At 42.3% G+C, this 19919-nt stretch overlaps 1 protein-coding gene across 4 annotated transcripts in view; it reads left to right on the plus strand.

Annotated features, from left to right (window-relative positions):
• csmd2 (CUB and Sushi multiple domains 2) overlaps positions 1 to 19919 on the plus strand; it is a 126895-nt gene that overhangs the window by 59169 nt on the left and 47807 nt on the right. For all 4 annotated transcript variants that reach the window (XM_088364401.1, XM_088364402.1, XM_088364403.1 and 1 more), the window contains exons 40-69: positions 249 to 318; positions 1499 to 1615; positions 1732 to 1941; positions 2734 to 2922; positions 2990 to 3167; positions 3930 to 4075; positions 4146 to 4226; positions 4707 to 4820; positions 7374 to 7562; positions 8025 to 8171; positions 9803 to 9991; positions 10151 to 10336; positions 10406 to 10600; positions 11007 to 11180; positions 11263 to 11436; positions 11511 to 11684; positions 13222 to 13410; positions 13477 to 13650; positions 14095 to 14277; positions 15531 to 15707; positions 15816 to 15995; positions 16071 to 16244; positions 16315 to 16488; positions 16764 to 16837; positions 17153 to 17264; positions 17772 to 17951; positions 18782 to 18847; positions 18921 to 19082; positions 19502 to 19614; positions 19718 to 19805. In XM_088364401.1, the coding sequence (XP_088220527.1) occupies positions 249 to 318; positions 1499 to 1615; positions 1732 to 1941; positions 2734 to 2922; positions 2990 to 3167; positions 3930 to 4075; positions 4146 to 4226; positions 4707 to 4820; positions 7374 to 7562; positions 8025 to 8171; positions 9803 to 9991; positions 10151 to 10336; positions 10406 to 10600; positions 11007 to 11180; positions 11263 to 11436; positions 11511 to 11684; positions 13222 to 13410; positions 13477 to 13650; positions 14095 to 14277; positions 15531 to 15707; positions 15816 to 15995; positions 16071 to 16244; positions 16315 to 16488; positions 16764 to 16837; positions 17153 to 17264; positions 17772 to 17951; positions 18782 to 18847; positions 18921 to 19082; positions 19502 to 19614; positions 19718 to 19805 (4579 nt within the window). The remainder of the gene's footprint in view (positions 1 to 248; positions 319 to 1498; positions 1616 to 1731; positions 1942 to 2733; positions 2923 to 2989; positions 3168 to 3929; positions 4076 to 4145; positions 4227 to 4706; positions 4821 to 7373; positions 7563 to 8024; positions 8172 to 9802; positions 9992 to 10150; positions 10337 to 10405; positions 10601 to 11006; positions 11181 to 11262; positions 11437 to 11510; positions 11685 to 13221; positions 13411 to 13476; positions 13651 to 14094; positions 14278 to 15530; positions 15708 to 15815; positions 15996 to 16070; positions 16245 to 16314; positions 16489 to 16763; positions 16838 to 17152; positions 17265 to 17771; positions 17952 to 18781; positions 18848 to 18920; positions 19083 to 19501; positions 19615 to 19717; positions 19806 to 19919) is intronic.

Consider the following 19919-nt stretch of genomic DNA (forward strand, 5'->3'; position numbering starts at 1 on the left):
AATACGGAAAAGGCAAACTCCCAGCACCTCCCCAATCGTTCTTTCGTTTTAATGCGGTTGCAGTTACCCCCTTGCATCGATCTTTTGTCACTTCAGATAAATTTAGTCATTTAGTCGCTGCGTGAAGTCATTTGGAGACAACGGGCATCTGCTTCAGACAATTAGAGGAGCAGATGTGAGTGAGTGCAAATTAATTCACGGCCGGCCGCTTGTATTTTCTCTCTGCATATGGCCTGCCTACCTTCAAGGGGAATTCACACATCACCTGTATGCCTGGAACCGTCCGAAGATGGAACTACCCTCCGCCTCTATGCATAGGTAAGAATTCCTATTTCCATCCACATTGAGTCCTTTTCGTCTTTTTCTTTAGACTGACAAGTTTTCCTCAGGGATCGCACTCTCCCTTTGCTCTCCAGATCGTTATTTAAAGCGCTACAAGGCCAAAATAACATTTTCAAGGCTTGTGATCTTGGCTGCAGCTTTACGTTGTCACTTCAAATTCAACTTTGGTCTTATGCTTATCCCTCAGGGTAGTGCAAATGAAAATGTTGATACTCTTGTTAGCCCAAAAGATAAAACAACAGGGCAGTTGAGGTTATTTAATCCAGTGTTAATCCATTTCAGTGGAGAAAAAATCCCGAGGCATAACACCGAGCAAAAAGTACGAATACTAAAATCACAATGACCTTTCGTTCGACTAACCCTTGATTAATTGTTCCGCCTCTCACAATCAGTCACAATACTATAAAAAAACATAACCTTGATTAATAATTAAGAATAAATCTGGACTAATTAATCAAAATTAGGTGATTTTCGGGCATTCCTGATGACCTCTCAAGGCGCACAATTGTGCCCCGGTTGGAAATCACTGATGAATCCAATGAATCATGCGAAAGTGCCGTGACAAGAAAAAATTCCATCGGAGCCAACGATTGCTTCAAGTCTGGGGAATTCATATATCTGCATTTCCTGTTCGCAAGCATCCATACGGCATACGAATCGGAGCCGTTATTTATTCCTGAGAGAAAAATAGTGCTATATCGCTCGCATTTTTTTCCCCTCTGGGGTGACTCTCCTTTGTCTTAAGTAGGCTGTTTTTCTAATTTATTTTCTTCTTCCTCCTCACAATTCTTTTTTTTTTCCTTCACCCTCACCACTCACTGTTTTCTGCTTTCGTCAGCTGATGCTTTTAACATCAGTTTAACGCCCTTTCATCTTATTTCAGGGCTACTCTCGTTTCATCTTTCTTGATACCATCATCACTTTTTATTTCCAACTATTGTGAGTCCTCAACCTGGAATTCAAGTCAAGGAAATTGTACCCACCGGTGACTTAAGATGAAAGAAACACTGACAAAATAGCTGACGAATGCGCCACTATGACATCCAGATTGAAAAAAAAAAAAAAATGCAACGCGTGCAACAATGCTTAAGAACTTTGTGAAATAAATTCACATTTATTGTAACATAAATGCTAATATAATTCTAACTTCCACCAGCCCAATGTGGAGGAATTCGGGAGGAGATGGAGGGCATGATACTCAGCCCCGGTTTCCCTGGCAACTACCCTAGCAACAGTGACTGTACATGGAGAATCTACCTGCCGGTTGGTTACGGTGAGCGTCAATGACCCCTAAAATCTTTTAAAATAACTCAGAGTATTTGTAATGTACTAAAACTTGTTTAATGATAATAGAATACAAAGAAAATAATTGTGTTCTGTTTTTTCCAGGAGCCCACTTACAGTTCCTCAATTTCTCCACTGAAGCCAATCACGATTTCCTGGAAATACGCAACGGACCTCTGGATACGAGCACCGTCATTGGACGATTCAGCGGGCAGGATGTTCCTTCCTCACTTCTCACCACCTCGCATGAGACCACCGTTTATTTCCATAGCGACCATTCTCAGAACAAACCAGGGTTCAGGTTCGAGTACCAAGGTAAGTGTCCTTGAGGTTGAAGAACTTTAAAAGCCGAGCCCTGGAGTTATTTTTTTGAACTGTCTGATTTAATATGCACTTCATATTTTAATGAACATAATCACTAGGATTAATTTTTGCTAATTGTGGAAGCGAGTTGGTCTCAGTATTGAGAGTTAATTTCTACTGCCGAGCTCGATATAGCTCGTAATCACTTCAGTGTAGTTTAGCCCAAGTACGTTTAATATATTGAGCTATTTGCCTGAAAAATGATAAAACTGTCATAAAAGGGAATGATGAGTAATGACTTGTAAAGGCAGACTGCCATGTCATAATTTCTCTTCCCTCACCCTGTCAAGGTAATTTAGTAACTATCTGCATTTTAGGTTTTTAATCACCTTAGAACAGACTGTTGATCACTTTTTTGGAAAATATATTTTTTTTAGCTTTGGAATGTTTAATGACAACAACCACATCTGCATGTAATTTTTTTTTTTGTTTGACTCTAACAACATTGGCAAGTCGAAAAATAGCAATGCATATTTACATAATTCGATGTAAATTAGCATATAAATCAAACATTATATTTGCAAATACTCCTCTTTGCAGCATTTGCATGAGATATCTCTTACAATGGGGAATCTGTGATGCGTAGAAATCAATTTCTTCTGTCACATTTACATCCTGGCTCTTTGAGACTCAACCCTCCAAAGCGACCTTAAATGGCTCAAGCCAAACACAGAAGAAGGACTTTGGAAGCAAACAAAAACCCTGAATAAAAAATAAATTTGAATATCATTGCCTTTCCGACAGCTTATGAACTACAGGAGTGCCCGGATCCAGAGCCATTCCGCTATGGTGTGGTCGTGGGGGCGGGCTTCAACGTGGGCCAGTCCATTTCCTTCGAGTGTCTTCCCGGATACCAGCTGGTGGGACATTCCATCCTCACCTGCGAACACGGCACGACCCGGAATTGGGACAACCCTTTCCCTCGCTGTGAAGGTAGGCGTATGAGAATTATCTGAATGTATGCAGAGTCATTAAAGTTCTTAATTTTTCGATATCTCAGTGCCTTGTGGTGGAAACATCACATCGGACAACGGGACCATCTTCTCTCCACGCTACCCAGAAAAATACCTCAACTCGGCCGATTGCTCCTGGTTGATCACCGTAGCTCCTGGTTTTGGAATCATGCTCAACTTCACCCTACTTCATGTCCACGGCCCGCACGATTTCATAACTGTTTGGTATGGAATAATGTCAGCGGCAACACATGTTTGGCTGTGTTGAAGGGCAAAAGGTCATTTAATCATCTGTCTGCATGGCTGACATTATCAAAGACGGGATTTTGCACTCCCTAGAAACCTCCTGTTTCATTTTCATTGCCAGCCAACCTGGCAATATGACGACAATGGCTTTCGCTAAATTTTCCGTCAGGTGCTCATTTAACCAAGTGAGTAGATTTTACCTCAACTGAGCTTTTTTCCTTGCCAAGTTGTCTGGCAAAAAAATGAGTCGAAAACCATTTTTGTACTCTTACTTTTTTATAAATGGCCCAACTGAATGGATGTTTTTCAGTAGGCTCCCATAGAGCCAAGATGTGGACTATCATGTTCCCCAGTTTCAACTCACCTCCTCTGTGTATCAAGCCACTGAATTACCGAGCCAAGGAAATGGGTCCCGTAATGGTAACTTGGCCGGAGCGCAGTCAGGCAGCGGTCCCGAGCCAACCATTTCCAGAGCTGCTTGTAATCTCCCATGCACACTCTGACAGCCAAAGACAGATGGTTTTTAAACTGAATGGTCGCCGCATAATTCCGGGAGCTGTCTTAATCGGCCATCCTTGCGTCTCGGGACAGCTCGGATCGCGCCACGGTTTCCAAATACGTTCCCATCGGATGCTAGTTAGTAGCCGCAGTCCAATTCAGATCAGTCATTGTGTGCTCAGATGCGGTCCTACAGTGGCTTGTAATATTTCACACTCTCTGATAAAGCTTTGTTGTCTTTAGGGACGGCCCCCAAGAATCGGCGAGGAAACTCGGCGTGTTCACTGATGGAGAGCCCAATGATCCTCCGAGGAGCACATCAAATCAAGTCCTGATCCGTTTTCGAAGCAACACGGAGAAAGGTGGATTGTTTCACATCAACTATCAAGGTAGGGAGCTCTTTATGAAATGTACATTGTTTTTATGGTGACTCATTATTTTTCTTTCTTGCCAATGAAGCTTATAGGCTGCAGTTCTGTCTTCCACCGACCATCATTCCCAATGCGGAGATCCTGATGGCTAGCAAAGAGTTTAAAATAGGTAATAGTTCATTGTTATTGATTACCGTATTTTCCGGACTATAAGGCGCACCTAAAATTTTCTCAAAAGCCGCCTTATAGTCCGGTGCGCCTTATATATGGACCAAATTCGTAAATTTAAACTGTCCCAAAGCATTGTGTCATGAAATCAATCATAAGACTATAAATCATGAATCAAAAAGGCTATGGATCATTATTTTGTGATTATAAATTAATTTGTTGCATCTGAAGTTGAAATAAAAAAATAATGATTTGATTTGGATTAAAATCTGACATGATGCATTAATGGTGCGCCTTATAGTCCGGTGCACCTTATATAAGGAAAAAGTTATAAAAAGGGCCATTCATTGAAGGTGCGCCTTATAGTCTGGTGCACCTTGTAGTCCGGAAAATACGGTATTTGCTTTTTCACAGTGATCATTTTAGAGTCACTTTAAGTATGGTCCATAAATTAATCCGTCCTCCACCTCTGTCTGTCCAGGTGACATTGTGCGCTACAGATGCATCCCAGGCTACCAGCTAAGCGGCAATGACATCCTCACTTGTCGCTTGGGGGCACACTTAGAGTTTGAAGGACCTCCACCGTCATGTGATGGTGAGTCACTTGGAAAAAAAAAAAATCAATCGGCAGAATCAAGGCTACACAAAAAAATAAATGGATTGACGCACTTCCAGTCTGAAGACAAATTTCCGAGTCCCGTGGGTTTTGCATCAAGCCTGCAGTCATAGTGGGAAAGCTTCATACCGGTTTGGTGGAACCTTTCATCTCCGCAGATGATGCTTGGTTCCCGCGAGACTTAGAATTGCTGCCATGTCGCTCCCTCCGTGCTGAGAATGATCCTCCCAAAGGACCTAGTAGTAGCACCCTTATCATCCCCATTGTACTCATCGCTTTTCCTCAGGGTAGGAAGAAACTGGTGCCTCCACTTTAAAATATTACGAACACATTTTTTACATATTTTTTATAAATACTCGACGAGTGACAAGTTTTTTTCCGGATTTGGGCGAAATCAATTTTGGCAGCAGTTTGACGAGGATGACTGAGAACAGGACAAGGAGTTAGGAGCCAAGGAGAGGACAAGGAGAGACTGAGCTTGGAATGCACAGCTCATTGAAATGCACGGGACATTCCGGCTGCAGCTGCACCTATCAAATCATCGCTTCTGGCTCTCATGACCCCCCCCCCCCCCTCCCACCCCCTTGCACATTCACGTACATACATGACAAACCCAGCTCTCCTTGTGTCTGGTCAAAGTAATGGATGATATGGATGGTCCCCTAAAGAGAAATGCCAGAGCTTCCCTCCTGTTCTGCAGTGCTGTTTGCCCCTCACTATCGTCTCTCATCCTCTGCATTGCCCCCCCCCCCCGCCATCCCACTCTTGCAGTTCCTGCCGACTCACCAGCATCACACTTTGCGACTCTTGTTGCGTAACGCACCTGTTAATCTCCCGTGTGCTCAATTTTTTTTTTTTTAATTACATTATTTTGACATCTATCAGCGGGCTCTTGTCCGACTTGAGGGAGATCGAGCTAAATGCAATGACACACATTCACTTCTCTTCTTTGTATTAAGTCCAGAGGAACCGTTGCCAGACATGAGTGGCTTTTGAGTAACACTTTGCACATTATTCAATCCGCCCTCTACTTAGCTTTCAGGCTCCCTTTTTTTCCCACAGATTATTCTTTTTTTAACCCCGCCCCCTTTCTTTAAATCCCAAAGCAAGGATTACAGCTGCCCCTTGCTCAGTCCATCATTGTCGTCCATGACTTTGTGCAGTTAGGTCCTGATTCATGCTAATACACATGTAGTGGTCCATTCCCTTCAATCAGCTCCTTATCACCTTTCTGCACATGATAATTAAATTCTAGAAAAAAAAGGAGACAAGAATACCGCAGCGGTTAAAAGGCTTAATATACCCGTGATTGCCGGACGTGTGAGCTCAATTGTGTGCTGAGGCTATAAATATACAAACTGCAGCGTTTGCTTGCTTGCGGAATGGAGCAGACAAGGGGATCCTTTAATTTTAGCATGAATGAGGTCACTGCGAGCAAACCTTAACTGAGCGTGTAATGAATGCATATTTTTATAGTCTACATATGAATTATATTTACTCAATCTCTGTGTGCTGCATGTTTTTTTGTAGTCTTCTTACAATTTTATTAACGTATTTTCCGCACTATAAGAGCCTTATAGTGCGGAAAATACGGTAGATGTCTTCTGCTTCAATGCTGTTATTCAGAGTGGTAAATAAATATCAACCAATATTCAGATTTTCATGCTTGGATTGGAAGCTCCCGATTGGTTGGCGGGTTGCCGTAATTGTGCTCCAAAGACCTTTCCTCACTTCCCCCCTTGGAGCTTTTGAGACATGCAGACAGACACAGACAATGTGAAGGAAATGTTTTGTACACATGAATTTCCATCATGTTTTATACATATCCCTGAGTGAACACTTCAAACATACATAGATCAACAATTTGCATAATTTATGATAATCTTCACGTCTTTCTCTCGTTTGAGATTTGCAGCTATTGAGTATTCAAGGTAAAGCACCATGACACTGGCAGTCATTTGCAATTCAGCCAACGACACACTTGACATTGTAAGATTTCCTCATGCAATAAATCCCACTTAGTCGGCACGCCAAGAATGATAAGAGCCAACATTTTTAATAATTTGTAAACACTTTTGAACTAAGCAGTCCAGCATTTTCTTTTAATACTTATGTTTATTAGAAAGCAAGCATGAGTAACAAAGAGGGTCCATAAAAAGAAATAAAACACATTTGACTTGGAAACCAATTAGCAAATTGATGTGACCTGTCTCGACAAATATTGCTTCCAGGCAACATTGACTAGACATCGATTTAAATAGAAAAGACGAGATTTTTCCTCAAGGCTTTCCATGAATAAGAAAGAATAACTGATATTTCTGCACTTGCCTCGGAGACAAATTTGTGTTTGTAATAATTATCGAATTACAATAGCACTTCAGGCAACACTGATTCGCCCTCCAACAGTATTATGGATCCACCCGATTTAGTACTTCAAGATCAATTCGGTTAAACTACTAATGAATAAACATCCATTAGAATGTTCCCTGTGTCTAAATCTTTTTTTTTTCTTGTCTTGTTTTGACTCATCAGTAACCTGCCCCATGAATGAGGTATTGACAGCATCCACAGGGGTCATCATGAGCCAATCACCAGGCACCGGCTTCCCTCATTTTGAGTCGTGTTCGTGGGTCATCAAAGTGGAGCCCGGATACAACATCACGTTTACCATCGAGCATTTCCAGACTAGTCGTCAATTTGACGAGCTTGAAATTTTTGACGGTGAGATCCCCATCATTTTTGACCGACATATGTACTTTGAATGTTTACCTAACGCAATTGACAGCATAAGCAATTAAATCTTGAAATGAACTCACATAGTCTTTCCTCTACATCTGCTTTGCGCATTTATTTATAATTACGAAGGCAGTCAGAAAAGCCTGGCAGGCCTCTCGCAGTAAATGGTGGTCGTATACGCAAGACTTGCTGATTAGTGTTTTTTATTTATTTATTTTTTGTAAAAAAAAAAAACCAGAGGACATTTGCTAACCTTGGGGCTGCCAAACCAATTACCGAACGTACTTTGTTCGCCTCTTCAATTAGAAGCGGTTTTTATTTGGTTATTAGTGAAACTAAAAACTGTGCTTGCTCTCATGAAAATAGAGTACAACATGTGACTGTTAAAAGGAATTGGTCAAATATAGAAAAGGGAAATTGAATTTGTCGATCGGTCTTTCAATTTAGGTCCTTCAAGACAGAGTCCTCTTCTGATTACCCTGAGTGGAAACTACTCCAATCCACTCAGCATCACCAGTTCCAATAACAAAGTCTACCTTCACTGGTCCTTCGATCACACGACCAGCCACAAAGGTTTCCGCATACGCTACTCGGGTAAGAAGTGACAGATTTGGATTTGTTAGTTGAGTTTATATGTCATTTAATGAATCCAACTAGATCCCAACAGCTATGTCGCCGTGGCAACCAAGCATGGCTGGAAATAAGTTGAGCCGTATTCAATATCACCTGTATAACTGGCAATGAATTTAAATATTTAAAAGACTCCCTCAGCTCTTTATCAACACTATTCTGCCAGATTGACTAATCATTTTTTTCATTTTTTGCTCTCCGGCTTCCCATCCGGGTGTTGGTGCTATCATTCCTCTACTCCCCCATCGCTCCCTTTACCTCATCTTTCAATTTCTACTCACCGATGATTGACTTTGCCATCGCAGGTTCCATGACAGATGGATAGATTGATTGCCAAGAACCTGCAATTTGCAATAGTCAACATGAAAGTATCGTGGTGGCGAGGGAGAAACAGATGGCGCCGGAGGATTTGGCGTACACGCCTCTTTAGCAATCCGTCAGTTATTGCATTAGCAAGAGGCAAACATCTCCTTGAGCACTTTGCCATCACGGCCTCCATTCTTAACATGTCACCTTTCATTGTGTGCCACCGGCGCCTCATAATGCACCTGACTATCTCCCCTATTATCTCTTTTGTGCGTCATACACCCCCCCCCCCCCTCCCACCTCCCCATTACCTATTCCTATCCTCTCACCTGCCCCTGTCGATCCGAGTCCTTTGACTGCAAGGATGATTGAAAAGAGATGTGTTCTCGGAGGCAAAAGGGAGAGGAGGAGGAGTCAGGATAACAGAAAGGCAGACAAATGAGATTGACAATGATTGAAGTGGAGAATTTAAATTAGATCCCAAGACCTTACTCGGGGTGAGTGACAGAGGGCCAATATAATGTGCAGATAGCCCGTCTATGAGGTTTTCTTTGCTGACCTGAATCGTGTACGATTATTGCGGCCCCCGATAAGGCAAACAAACAAAAGCAGTGCTTCGATTATTGTGTGCCCATTTTTATACCGTATTTTCCGGACTATAAGGCGCGCCTTCAGTGAATGGCCCATTTTATAACTTTGTCCTTATATAAGGCGCACCAGACTATAAGGCGCACCATTAATGCATCATGTCAGATTTTTAATCCAAATCATTCTCCATTTTATCCTTTTTATTTCAACTTCAGACGCAACAAATTACTTTATAATCACAAAATAATGATCTATAGTCTTTTTGATTCATGATTCATAGTCTTCAGCGGGCCACTTATGATTGATTTCATGACACAATGCTTCAGCCCAGTTTAAATTTAGGAATTTGGTCCATATATAAGGCGCAGCAGACTATAAGGCAGCTTTTGAGAAAATTGTAGGTTTTTAGGTGCGCCTTATAGTCCTGAAAATATGGTAATCCTTTTGAACAAAATCCAAATCTGCCTGAGTAGAACATCCTTCCCAATTTCATATCCATATGTGTCCTCATATACCTCACCATCCAGAGATGGCAGATGCAAAGGAAATCCGAGGGTCTTTGCACATTAATCCATCACCCCCTCAGCAAGCACTTGCATCATTTCACATTGTTATTGGATTATATGCTTATCGGTATACAGATTTGTATTGTGTGCTTTCTTGCTTGATTTTATGTATTGCGTGTTTGAAATTCCTCCTAGCGGCCTACTGCAGCCCACCCAACAACCCCGTAAATGGCAGCGTGCACAGCCTGACAGGCACCAAACTGGGAAGCACTCTTCGCTTCAGCTGTGACCAAGGCTTCCGACTCATTGGCCAGAGCAGCGCCACCTGCACCCGCACCGCCCAAGGGATCTATCAGTGGAATGCACCAGTGCCACTCTGCCAAGGTAGGGGCTGATGAAGTGGATTTGGAAATTGCTCAGAAAGATGGAAAATGGATTGTAATGTTGGTGCTCAGAAAGCGAAATCTAATTTTGATGCAAAATATCTGTCATGCAAATACGGTACACATATTTTTTAGCTTGTGCTTTCTCCTTCCATGCCAGTTACGTCCTGCGGAATGCCCGTGCTTCCGGTGAACGGGAGCATTGTGGGTCAGGACTTCTCTTTAGGAGCCAGGGCGACTTATCAATGCAATCCCGGATTCCGGCTTGCAGGACCCGTCACCACGACAATGATCTGTCAGGAATCCGGAAGGTGGAGTCCCATCGAGGCCCCGCCCAGATGCGTCCGTAAGTAAAACATTCAAGTAGTAAAATAATGTGAATCCTGTCGATGACTTCCTTTTTTTTTCCAACTAGCGGTGACGTGCCCTGATATCGGCCACTCCGCGGTAGAACACGGACGATGGAGATTAATTTATGGATCCCAGAACCAATATGACGCTATCATGGTGCTCATATGTGACCCGGGGTATTACTACAGGGGGCAAAGGGTCATTCAGTGTCAAGCTAATAGCACTTGGAACTACCCGGATCCACGACCTTTCTGTGATAGTAAGTGTTGATATGTGTTTTCAACCATACATACTCTAAAGCAGGAGTGTCAAACTTATTTTTGTCGCAAGCATAATTTGCCTCAAAGGGCCATTAAAATTGTCAATTTTAAAATAATAAAAACTGTTCGAATATTTAAAAATAGAATATTGAAATCAGATCAAATATTTAAAAATAAAAAATATTTTAAAAATGAATGGTGATCAAAATTGCTAACAATATTTCTATTTTTTTAAAAGTTAAAACAATTTGGAAATTTGGAATTTGAGGCACAATTTGTCTTCGCGGGCTACCTAAAATAGTGTGGCGGGCCGTATCTGGCCCCCGGGCTTTGACTTTGACACCTGTGCTCTAAAGGATATTTAGGTTTTACATTCTAAAATCATCAACGTACTTCTGCTTGCAGTAATTTCCTGTGGTGACTTGGGGACTCCACCAAATGGTAACAAGATAGGAACGCTGACTGTGTATGGAGCCACTGCCATTTTTTCCTGCAATACAGGTTACACTTTAGTCGGCTCCCGTGTTCGGGAGTGCATGTCCAATGGACTTTGGAGCGGAACACAAGTCCAGTGTCTGGGTGAGTCCGCTAACAAAGTGATGTGTGGAGCTAATTTACAAAAAATAATGAAAGTGGGCCTTCATTTTTTTTTTCCCCATAGCTGGCCACTGTGGCAGCCCTGAGCCAATTGTGAACGGGCAAATTAATGGGGAGAACTACAATTATAGAGGTAGCGTTGTGTACCAGTGTAATCCTGGATTTCGTCTCATCGGGGTGTCTGTGCGGATCTGTGAGCAGGATCATCGCTGGTCAGGACTAACCCCAGTTTGTGTTCGTAAGTACTTGCACTGTTGAGCATCTTCAGCTCAACACTGACTGACCATTTTACTTTTTTTTTTTTTTCTCCAGCTATAACTTGCGGTCATCCCGGTAATCCCACTTTTGGTGTGACGCAAGGAAGCCAGTTTAGCTTAAACGATGGCGTCCGCTTTGTCTGCAATACCGGATATGTTCTTCAGGGAGCTGTTAAATCAACCTGCCAGTCCAATGGCCAGTGGAGTAATCCTCTCCCTCGATGTAAAAGTGAGTCCAAAGTTTTAAATTCATAAAATTTTGAATTGGCATGTAAATTTAAGCAAAGGCACAATTGCAAAGGCGACAAGAACAATCAACATTTTTTGCACTTGTTTGAAGGACAGCTTCGTTTTGAAAACCACGTCTCATCTTTTTCTGAATAATTCAATTTTGTCCAAGCCGAGAATGTTTAATTGGGTTGTGTGTTGCATAAAGAAGTAGTTTCTAAACAGTTGGTATTAACTGAAACCTGAATGGCAAAGCTGTCAAAGGGCCCTTGCGAGTTTTTACTGGAATACATGGCGGAATAAATGAAGGAGAAAATTATATGAAAGCATTTCTTTTGCTCAAGGTAAAAAATATTTTCGGGATATTTATGAAAGCATCGGTGAGGTCATACTTTTCTGGAGGTGAAGAGGTTCCTTCTGTACAAGAGGAATGTGCAACTGGTGGCTGTTAGTCGCCTGTGGCCTTCATCCTTCCGCGGATGGAGGCCACATAAAGCCGGTCCAACTTGAAATGGTTCAAATCACACTCAGTGGGAGATCGAAAAAATGGGAAAGCTCCTCACCCGCAGCGGGCAAGCAAGAATGCTTTAGACATGACTTTTCCACTCTGCAGTGCAAAATGAACCTGGCTGTGATGAAAAAAGCTTTCTCATTGTGTAAATCTCAAAATGTTTGTATTTTCAATGGTGCCATGTTCTTAAATCTCACATCGGGTAGATGTTTCTGTTATCCTCACTGTTTTTGTGGCTATAAGAAGATTGGAGGTCTGTAAGTTCGATATATCACATTAATTAGAACATTGCAGGTGAATTTTATTGGTAGACTCCCTGCTGTGTGCTTGCTCTGGGATTGAAAAGAAAAAAAGAAACACAGGCATGATTAATTTCTTCTCCGCTTATACCGTGAACCTTGCACTTTCCTTTTTCGGGAGGTGAGTCAGTCAGACAAAAGCTAGTGAGGTCTTAGAAATAAAGTGAAACAAACATGAATACACTCAAGTTCCCAAACTGTTTCTTTATAAGTGATTTAAACATAAAGTTATTATGGTTATAAATAATGCAGGTCAGAAATCTGTAAGGGAAAATAAGTTTAGGGTAATTCAACTCTGCTGCATGTTGGGAGTGTCGAAAATGAGCAAGGTTATTAGCATACAATGAGCTCAATTGAGAATATGGCAAATAAATAGGGCATGGTGGGGCATAATGGCTCCTCTGGAGGTTGTAGACAGTCTTTTCGAAAGCCATTTAGAGGTTTGGCATCATTGCATAGTTAATTTAAATTTGCATTTTCAACTAAACACCAAATGTTAGAACTGTTGACACTGTCGAAACAATACGGAGGCAACTCACGATGGTTCGAGGCAGTCGATGTTGATAAATATTTGCCGATCCGCACCATATCCTACCCGACTAACCCTAACCCTAAATCTAACCCTAACCCATCTAAGCTTAACTGTTTAGGTCCTAAACTTTAGGGACTGCTTTGTTGTTGATAGAGTTCAACTTGTGCTGTCAACCTCCATCTCAATCTCCCTTTAGCTGTGAACTGCACGGAGCCAGGTCATGTCGAAAACAGCGTTAGGCAAGTCTTACCCAGCGGACCACATCGCTACAGCTTCCAGACCACCGTGACGTACCGCTGCAACCCGGGCTACTACCTACTCGGGACAAGTTCTATTTCCTGTCAAGGCGACGGTACCTGGGACCGCTCCCTCCCAAAGTGCCTTTGTGAGTACCATTAGCATCTGGATTTAATATCTCCAAGCTAACCGGTACTTTCTCAATTTCTGACAGTGGTGTTGTGTGAGCGCCCGAGCATACCGCCCTACGCCCAGATCTCGGGCGACCGGCGAACCGTCGGATCGGTCATCCGCTACAGCTGCATCGGCCAACGTAGCATCATCGGGAACACGACCCGTATGTGCCAGCTGGATGCCCAATGGAGCGGCTCACCACCACATTGCTCCGGTACCAACTTTGGAACCATATGTGTCCAAACTTCAAATTATAGATTGAATCCCCCCCAAAATATTTCATTTCTCACCAAGTAAATAGTTTGTATTGCTTTAGGTGGACTGAAGGAATAGCTGCTGGTCTCAAGGACAAAAAGTGTCCTCCATAAAAGTACTTCATTTAACTTATATTAGACGGAGGAGCGAGGTACCTATACCGTTTCCTCGCTTGTTTATGAAGCTCAATAAAGATGTTTACCCTTGCACTCCTACTTTGTGGAAGAACATATGAGGAGTCACTTTAAATCCACAAATCTCAACACACCAACAGAGATAAAGTCGGGAAAATAGCCATCATAAAAAGTACTCAAACCCAAAAGTGGTTCCTTTGCTTTTTCCCCCATTAGCTCTTTATTTTTATGGATTTTTTTTCTCAATTTATCTGTTTTTCGCTTCTTAGGTGACTCGGCGGGCCTTTGTGGAGATCCAGGTGTTCCCGTTCATGGCATCCGGTTGGGGGAGGAATTTACAGTGGGCAGTGCGGTGCGCTTCAGCTGTGAGCCGGGTTACACGCTCAAAGGTTCTCCAGAGCGAACGTGCCTGGCCAACGGGACTTGGCTTGGTACTCAACCTGAGTGCCATGGTAAGGAACACAGATGGATGCTGTATTTCTTGTCACTAGATCAGCAGATGTTGATGCCGCCGGCCAAGCAGACGCTAAATGATTGGTGGGAATCTGAAAGTTAATTTGAAATTCTAATATTACTGCAGGAAAACCAAAACAGCTGCAGACTTTAGGTATCTGTGAGCATGGAACAGAACAACTTCCTTGTTTGTACCCAAAGCAGACACTGGAGGTCGATAGCCAATCTACTCATGCAATCCTCCACGCATTGCAAAGATATTCCGGACACATCTGACTTGAGACACAGAGCCAGACCCAAAAGAGTGATTACACAGCCCAACCGGCCAGGAAATGCCTTGGGATTCAAAATAAAGAGCTGGAGGACACTAACGGGAATAAAAAAAGAGACGACTGCACTGCAGATATTGACAAGTGGCGTAAAATTAAATGAATGTGTCGGATGGAGAAGTCGTCTTTAATGAGCACTGTCTCTAACAGAGACGCTCGGGAGTTGATGCGGGGTTATTGAAGTTGAAAATTATATTCACTGGATGCCTTATGCAAAATAAATATGCAAAATAATATTTTCTCTCCGGAGCGAATTACATTGCTGATATGTCATTATCATGAAAATGTTGAACTCGGGTTGAGAAATCAGGTTAGTCAGTGTGGGCTCATCTAACAATGAAAATTAAAATTGGAATTGAATGAAAGGGAATAGGGAGAGAATTTTTAATTGATATCTGGTTTTGCAAAGTGAACAAATATTCCGAAAATATTTCCTACCTTTGACTACTCTTCTTGGGCTCTATTTTATTTTTCTGAAATTCGATATTTGCAGCTCACCTCAGTCTCCTTCTGCTACCGTCACTCTGCCATACCTCCTTTTGGCTCATTCCCATTTTGGTTTGCACATGTGAGCCGGCCGGCGTCACCCACCTGTTCTTAGCTGGCGCCAGCTTCAAAGACCGGACCACATCTGGTCATTATGGAGGACCTAGACCCTCGGGGCTTTGACAGTCTGATGCAAGCTGGTGACTGCAATGCAAAGAACCTCTGCTTGTGTCTGATCACCAAAGTTCAAGTCACACGTCCCATTTAGAATCACATTAACAGATTAAATTCCTAATAATGTCGGATATGGCAATAGACTGATCTCATTTTACCGGCCTAATTAACAGAAAGCAAATTTGGAGTTGATGGATGGGATGAAATATAATAACTGTCATTGTTGCCCAGCAACTAAATCTCTCTCTCTTTCCCGATTTTAGTGATATCCTGTGGAAACCCCGGAACCCCTCGGAATGCCCAGATCCTGATCCACGATGGGCTAACCTTCTCCAGATCCATAACTTACGCCTGCAGGGATGGCTACTACTCTACTGGCCTGCTGACCCGACACTGTACGATAAATGGAACCTGGACCGGCAACATGCCCGAGTGCTCAGGTAATTAACTGCCCTGACCGGAGAGCCAGCAAGTCAAGTTTCTCAAAAATCATATGCCGGCCTTATATCTTTGACGGTTACCCTAAACTTGATTTTTTTTTTTTGCAGTAATCAACTGTGGTGACCCTGGAGTTCCAGCTAATGGAGTGAGACTTGGAAGTGATTTTATTTACAATCAGACCGTTAGTTACCAATGTTCTCCTGGGTTCACCATGGATGCTGATCGGGCCTCCACCCTCATTTGCACCAAGGCTCGAACTTGGAATGGAACCAAGCCTCTGTGCAAAGGTATTGTTGTCTCACCTCGTGAATGATTCCATGGGGAAGAATATTGGATATTATTTTTTCATCTCTCATTTGTAGCAATAGTCTGCGGTTCTCCGCCAGTCATTCCGAATGGACAAGTCGTAGGTACGGATTTTAACTGGGGCTCCAGCATCAGCTACTCGTGTAACCAAGGTTACCAGCTATCACTACCCACCGTGCTAACTTGCCAAGGCAATGGGAATTGGAGTGGGGAGAAACCACAGTGCTTCCGTAAGTCACAACAATGGCAATATTATGTCTTTTATTCTGTAAGACTGATTTTCTGTCTTTGTTTTTGCAGCTGTGTTTTGCGGAGACCCGGGCTTGCCTGCCCAAGGGAGAAGGGAAGACCGAGGTTTCACTTACCTGTCCTCGGTCTCCTTTTCATGCATAGCCCCTCTGATCCTGGTGGGCTCGACCAGGAGGTATTGCCAATATGACGGCACCTGGAGTGGAACTCAGCCCTCTTGCATAGGTACATTTCACGTAGATGTAAACAGATTTTTATATCACAAAAAAAGTCACACTTGAAGAGGTTTGTGTTCACTTTTATATATCCGCTGCAACTGTAAAACAAAAACTACAACCCGCTGCAAACTTCAGTTTTATTGGTGACTGTCGCAACAACTGCAGTAAAATTATCATTCGTGACCAACATAACACAGCAGACAGTATTTCACATCATTTCTGTTGTGATGAAATATTTGATTGTTGTGGGTGTCATGAATATTAAACAAAACTTTGTTGCAGATCCCACTCACACCTCTTGCACCGATCCGGGCAGCCCCCTCTTTGGTAATCAAAACAACAGTCAAGGCTATCAGGTAGGATAAAATCTTAATTAAAAATCCAGTGTTAAGTATTTAATCGCGATTCAGTAAATGGTCCGAATTAGCATTAATCTGGCACTAGTTCTCAGACTTTCTTTAAATCCAAAACAGATTCATGCTGTCTTAATTATAAAAGAGGGTCCAATTGAGTGTTGCTTTATAGCCTCCAATGATAGAGTAACAATCTTTATAGCCGGCTTTTAAAAAAAAATAGTGCGCTTTATATGGCATTTATTGTGCATCATTTGGAGCATCCAACGGCTTCTATCCAAATTATATTTTCACGTCCTTGTGTTTTGCTGCTTCCAGATCAGCAGCACTGTGTTCTTCAGCTGCAGAAAAGGTTACTTGCTGCAGGGTTCAATTTCTCGCACGTGTCTGCCCAACCTCACTTGGAGTGGATTTCAACCCGAGTGCATCGGTAAGCTACCGTATCTTCCGGACTATAAGGTGCACCGGACTATAAGGCGCACCTTCAATGAATGGCCTATTTTAAAAATTTGTCCTTATATAAGGCGCACCGGACTATAAGGCGCACTATTAATCCATCATGTCAGTTTTTTAATCCAAATCAAATCATTCTCCATTTTATCTTTTTTTATTTCAAGTTCAGACACAACAAATTACTTTATAATCACAAAATAATGATCCGTAGACTTTTTGATTCATGATTCATAGTCTTCAGCAGGCCACTTATGATTGATTTCATGACAGAATGCTTCGGGACAGTTTAAATTTAGGAATTTGGCCCATATATAAGGCGCACCAGACTATAATGTGCACTGTCGGCTTTTGAGAAAATTGTAGGTTTTTAGGTGCGCCTTATAGTCCGGAAAATACAGTAATTGGTATATATGCTTTGGTGTTGATAGTCAACTATTGCTCTTCTTGACCTTCTGTCAATCTCCATGCTTAAACACCTTACCAGCTCACCACTGCAGCCAGCCAGAGCTGCCAGCCCAATCGGACGTGCGAGCCATTGAACTGCCATCCCTTGGCTACACGCTGATCTATACGTGCCAACCCGGATTTTACTTGGCTGAAGGATCAGAGCACAGAACCTGCAAGTCCGATGGGAGCTGGACTGGGAAACCACCTCTCTGTGCAGGTAGAAATAATCTCATGAGGCTTCCATTGTGGAGTACTTCTCATTGCTACTTAAATATCCAAAAGGTTTCACAACCTTTTTCGGAAAATTGTTGAAATCTATCTATATATATACAAAGTAGTCTTAGCAACATTACCAAGAGGACATAAGCTGATAAGCACAATGTTTACCATCGATTTTCCTTCTTTTATATATGGTGAGGAAGCGTTAACAAGTTCCGTCTGACAAATTGACCGTCTTAAGTGTTTTCCTAAATACATTAAAGTGAAAATAAGAGCCATTAAAACTTGCTAGTAATAACCCTGTCCGGATGATTGCTACTTCCAATTTAAGACCTTGTGAAGTGAAATTAGAGTTGTTTTTTAAAAGACATTACACATGTTTGGAGATAATTGCTAAAAACATGTGCAAAGGAGTACATTTTCGAGGTATAGCATTAAACTCCGCCTCGGCTTTCTATATTAAGAACCTGAGCTTTCTAGTAATGTGGTTAGGGATAAGTATGTTGAAAATATTTGCTCCCTAATGGGAGTTTCACACTTCTGTTGGGTGCAATTATGGACTGGGCGGATCAAATACTGGCGTCTGATAAAAAGACTTAGTTCACATGTTTACTTCTGCAGCCCTTTGTGGGTGTTGAGACCTTTGTTGAAGGTCTAATGGCTCCGTAGTTGAGCAGGGACTTTGATTCTTTCATCGGGTTCAGTCGCAAGTTCTAGGCGCTCGCTGAATGCTCCACTAATGGTCTTTGAGTTTATTGTTTTCAAAGTCATATCATTTTGGCACGCTCGCCCCAAAATGTCTTCTTCATGATATGATGTGCTCCACAGCTGATAATCGTCCGAGTGGTAAGAGCCCCGTGGGGACAGTGCAGGAGCCTCCTTCCAAATTACCAGGTAAGACAAGCTGCTTTCTAATCTTTTCCAGGTTATCAACATGAAATTTACCTTTCTACCTTTGTCATTTCAGTACCGGGTGGGGTCTTTGCAAAGAACTCTCTCTGGAGGGGGTCCTATGAGTATTTGGGGAAGAAGCAGCCAGCTATGCTCAGCATCACTGCCTTTGAATCTTTTAGCAACCGAGTGAATGGAACATTACTTGACCACAGTGGCGTGGAGCTCAAACTCGCCGGTTGGTACTCCAGAAATGAAAAGTGGCAATCGCAAAACCTTGCATAATGTTTTTCAACTCACTGACCTCATCTTAACAGACTGAACAGATTATTTCATTTGTGGACAAGGAGCAAGAAATCATTGAAGGCGCTTATATGATGTGGATTATTGCCGCCGTTATGAAAGAGAAAAGCTTTAACATTTTCCCCGTGGCATACTTGCTGTGCAGCTGTGATCATTAAAATGCAAATTTGCATTAGGAGAAAGCAAGGTCTCATCACTTCTCGCTTCATGATATTGTCGCAACACACAAAATCATGCATTTAAAATCGGGGCTGTTGTTGAAGCGATGGCAGAACACGATTAAAGCTGATTGCGCAATATTCAGCATGTCTTATCTATTCATTAATGTCCATTATTGATTGGTTCTTTCTAAAGGTACTTACAAAAGAGAAGAAGCCCAGCTACTGCTTCAGGTGCACCAAATCCGAGGCCCCGTGGAGATATTCGTCAACAAGTTCAAAATCGACAATTGGGCTTTGGATGGACACGTAAGTTGCACAAGTAAAATATTTTCGACAGCTGGCACTTCATTTTTTGCAGCGCTTGGATATGATTGGATGTTGCTGTCTTTCTTTGCTTCTCCCTCGGTAGGTGTCCTACATCTCTTCATCCAACTCCTTTGTGTACCAAGGATTTGTCCGTGGTAAAGGCTTTGGACAGTTTGGTCTGCAGAGATTGGGTAAGTGAGTTTCCCACTTCAATAAAACAAACGTGCATTCCTAAGTTTTTGTTTTCAAATCAACTGCATCTACAATAATGTGGTCACAAATAAAGCTGCTGAATATGACTCCGC

This window comes from Syngnathus floridae, chromosome 21 (genome assembly GCF_059516105.1).
Source record: "Syngnathus floridae isolate MCC-2025c chromosome 21, RoL_Sflo_1.0, whole genome shotgun sequence".
Classification (NCBI taxonomy): Eukaryota; Metazoa; Chordata; class Actinopteri; order Syngnathiformes; family Syngnathidae; genus Syngnathus; species Syngnathus floridae.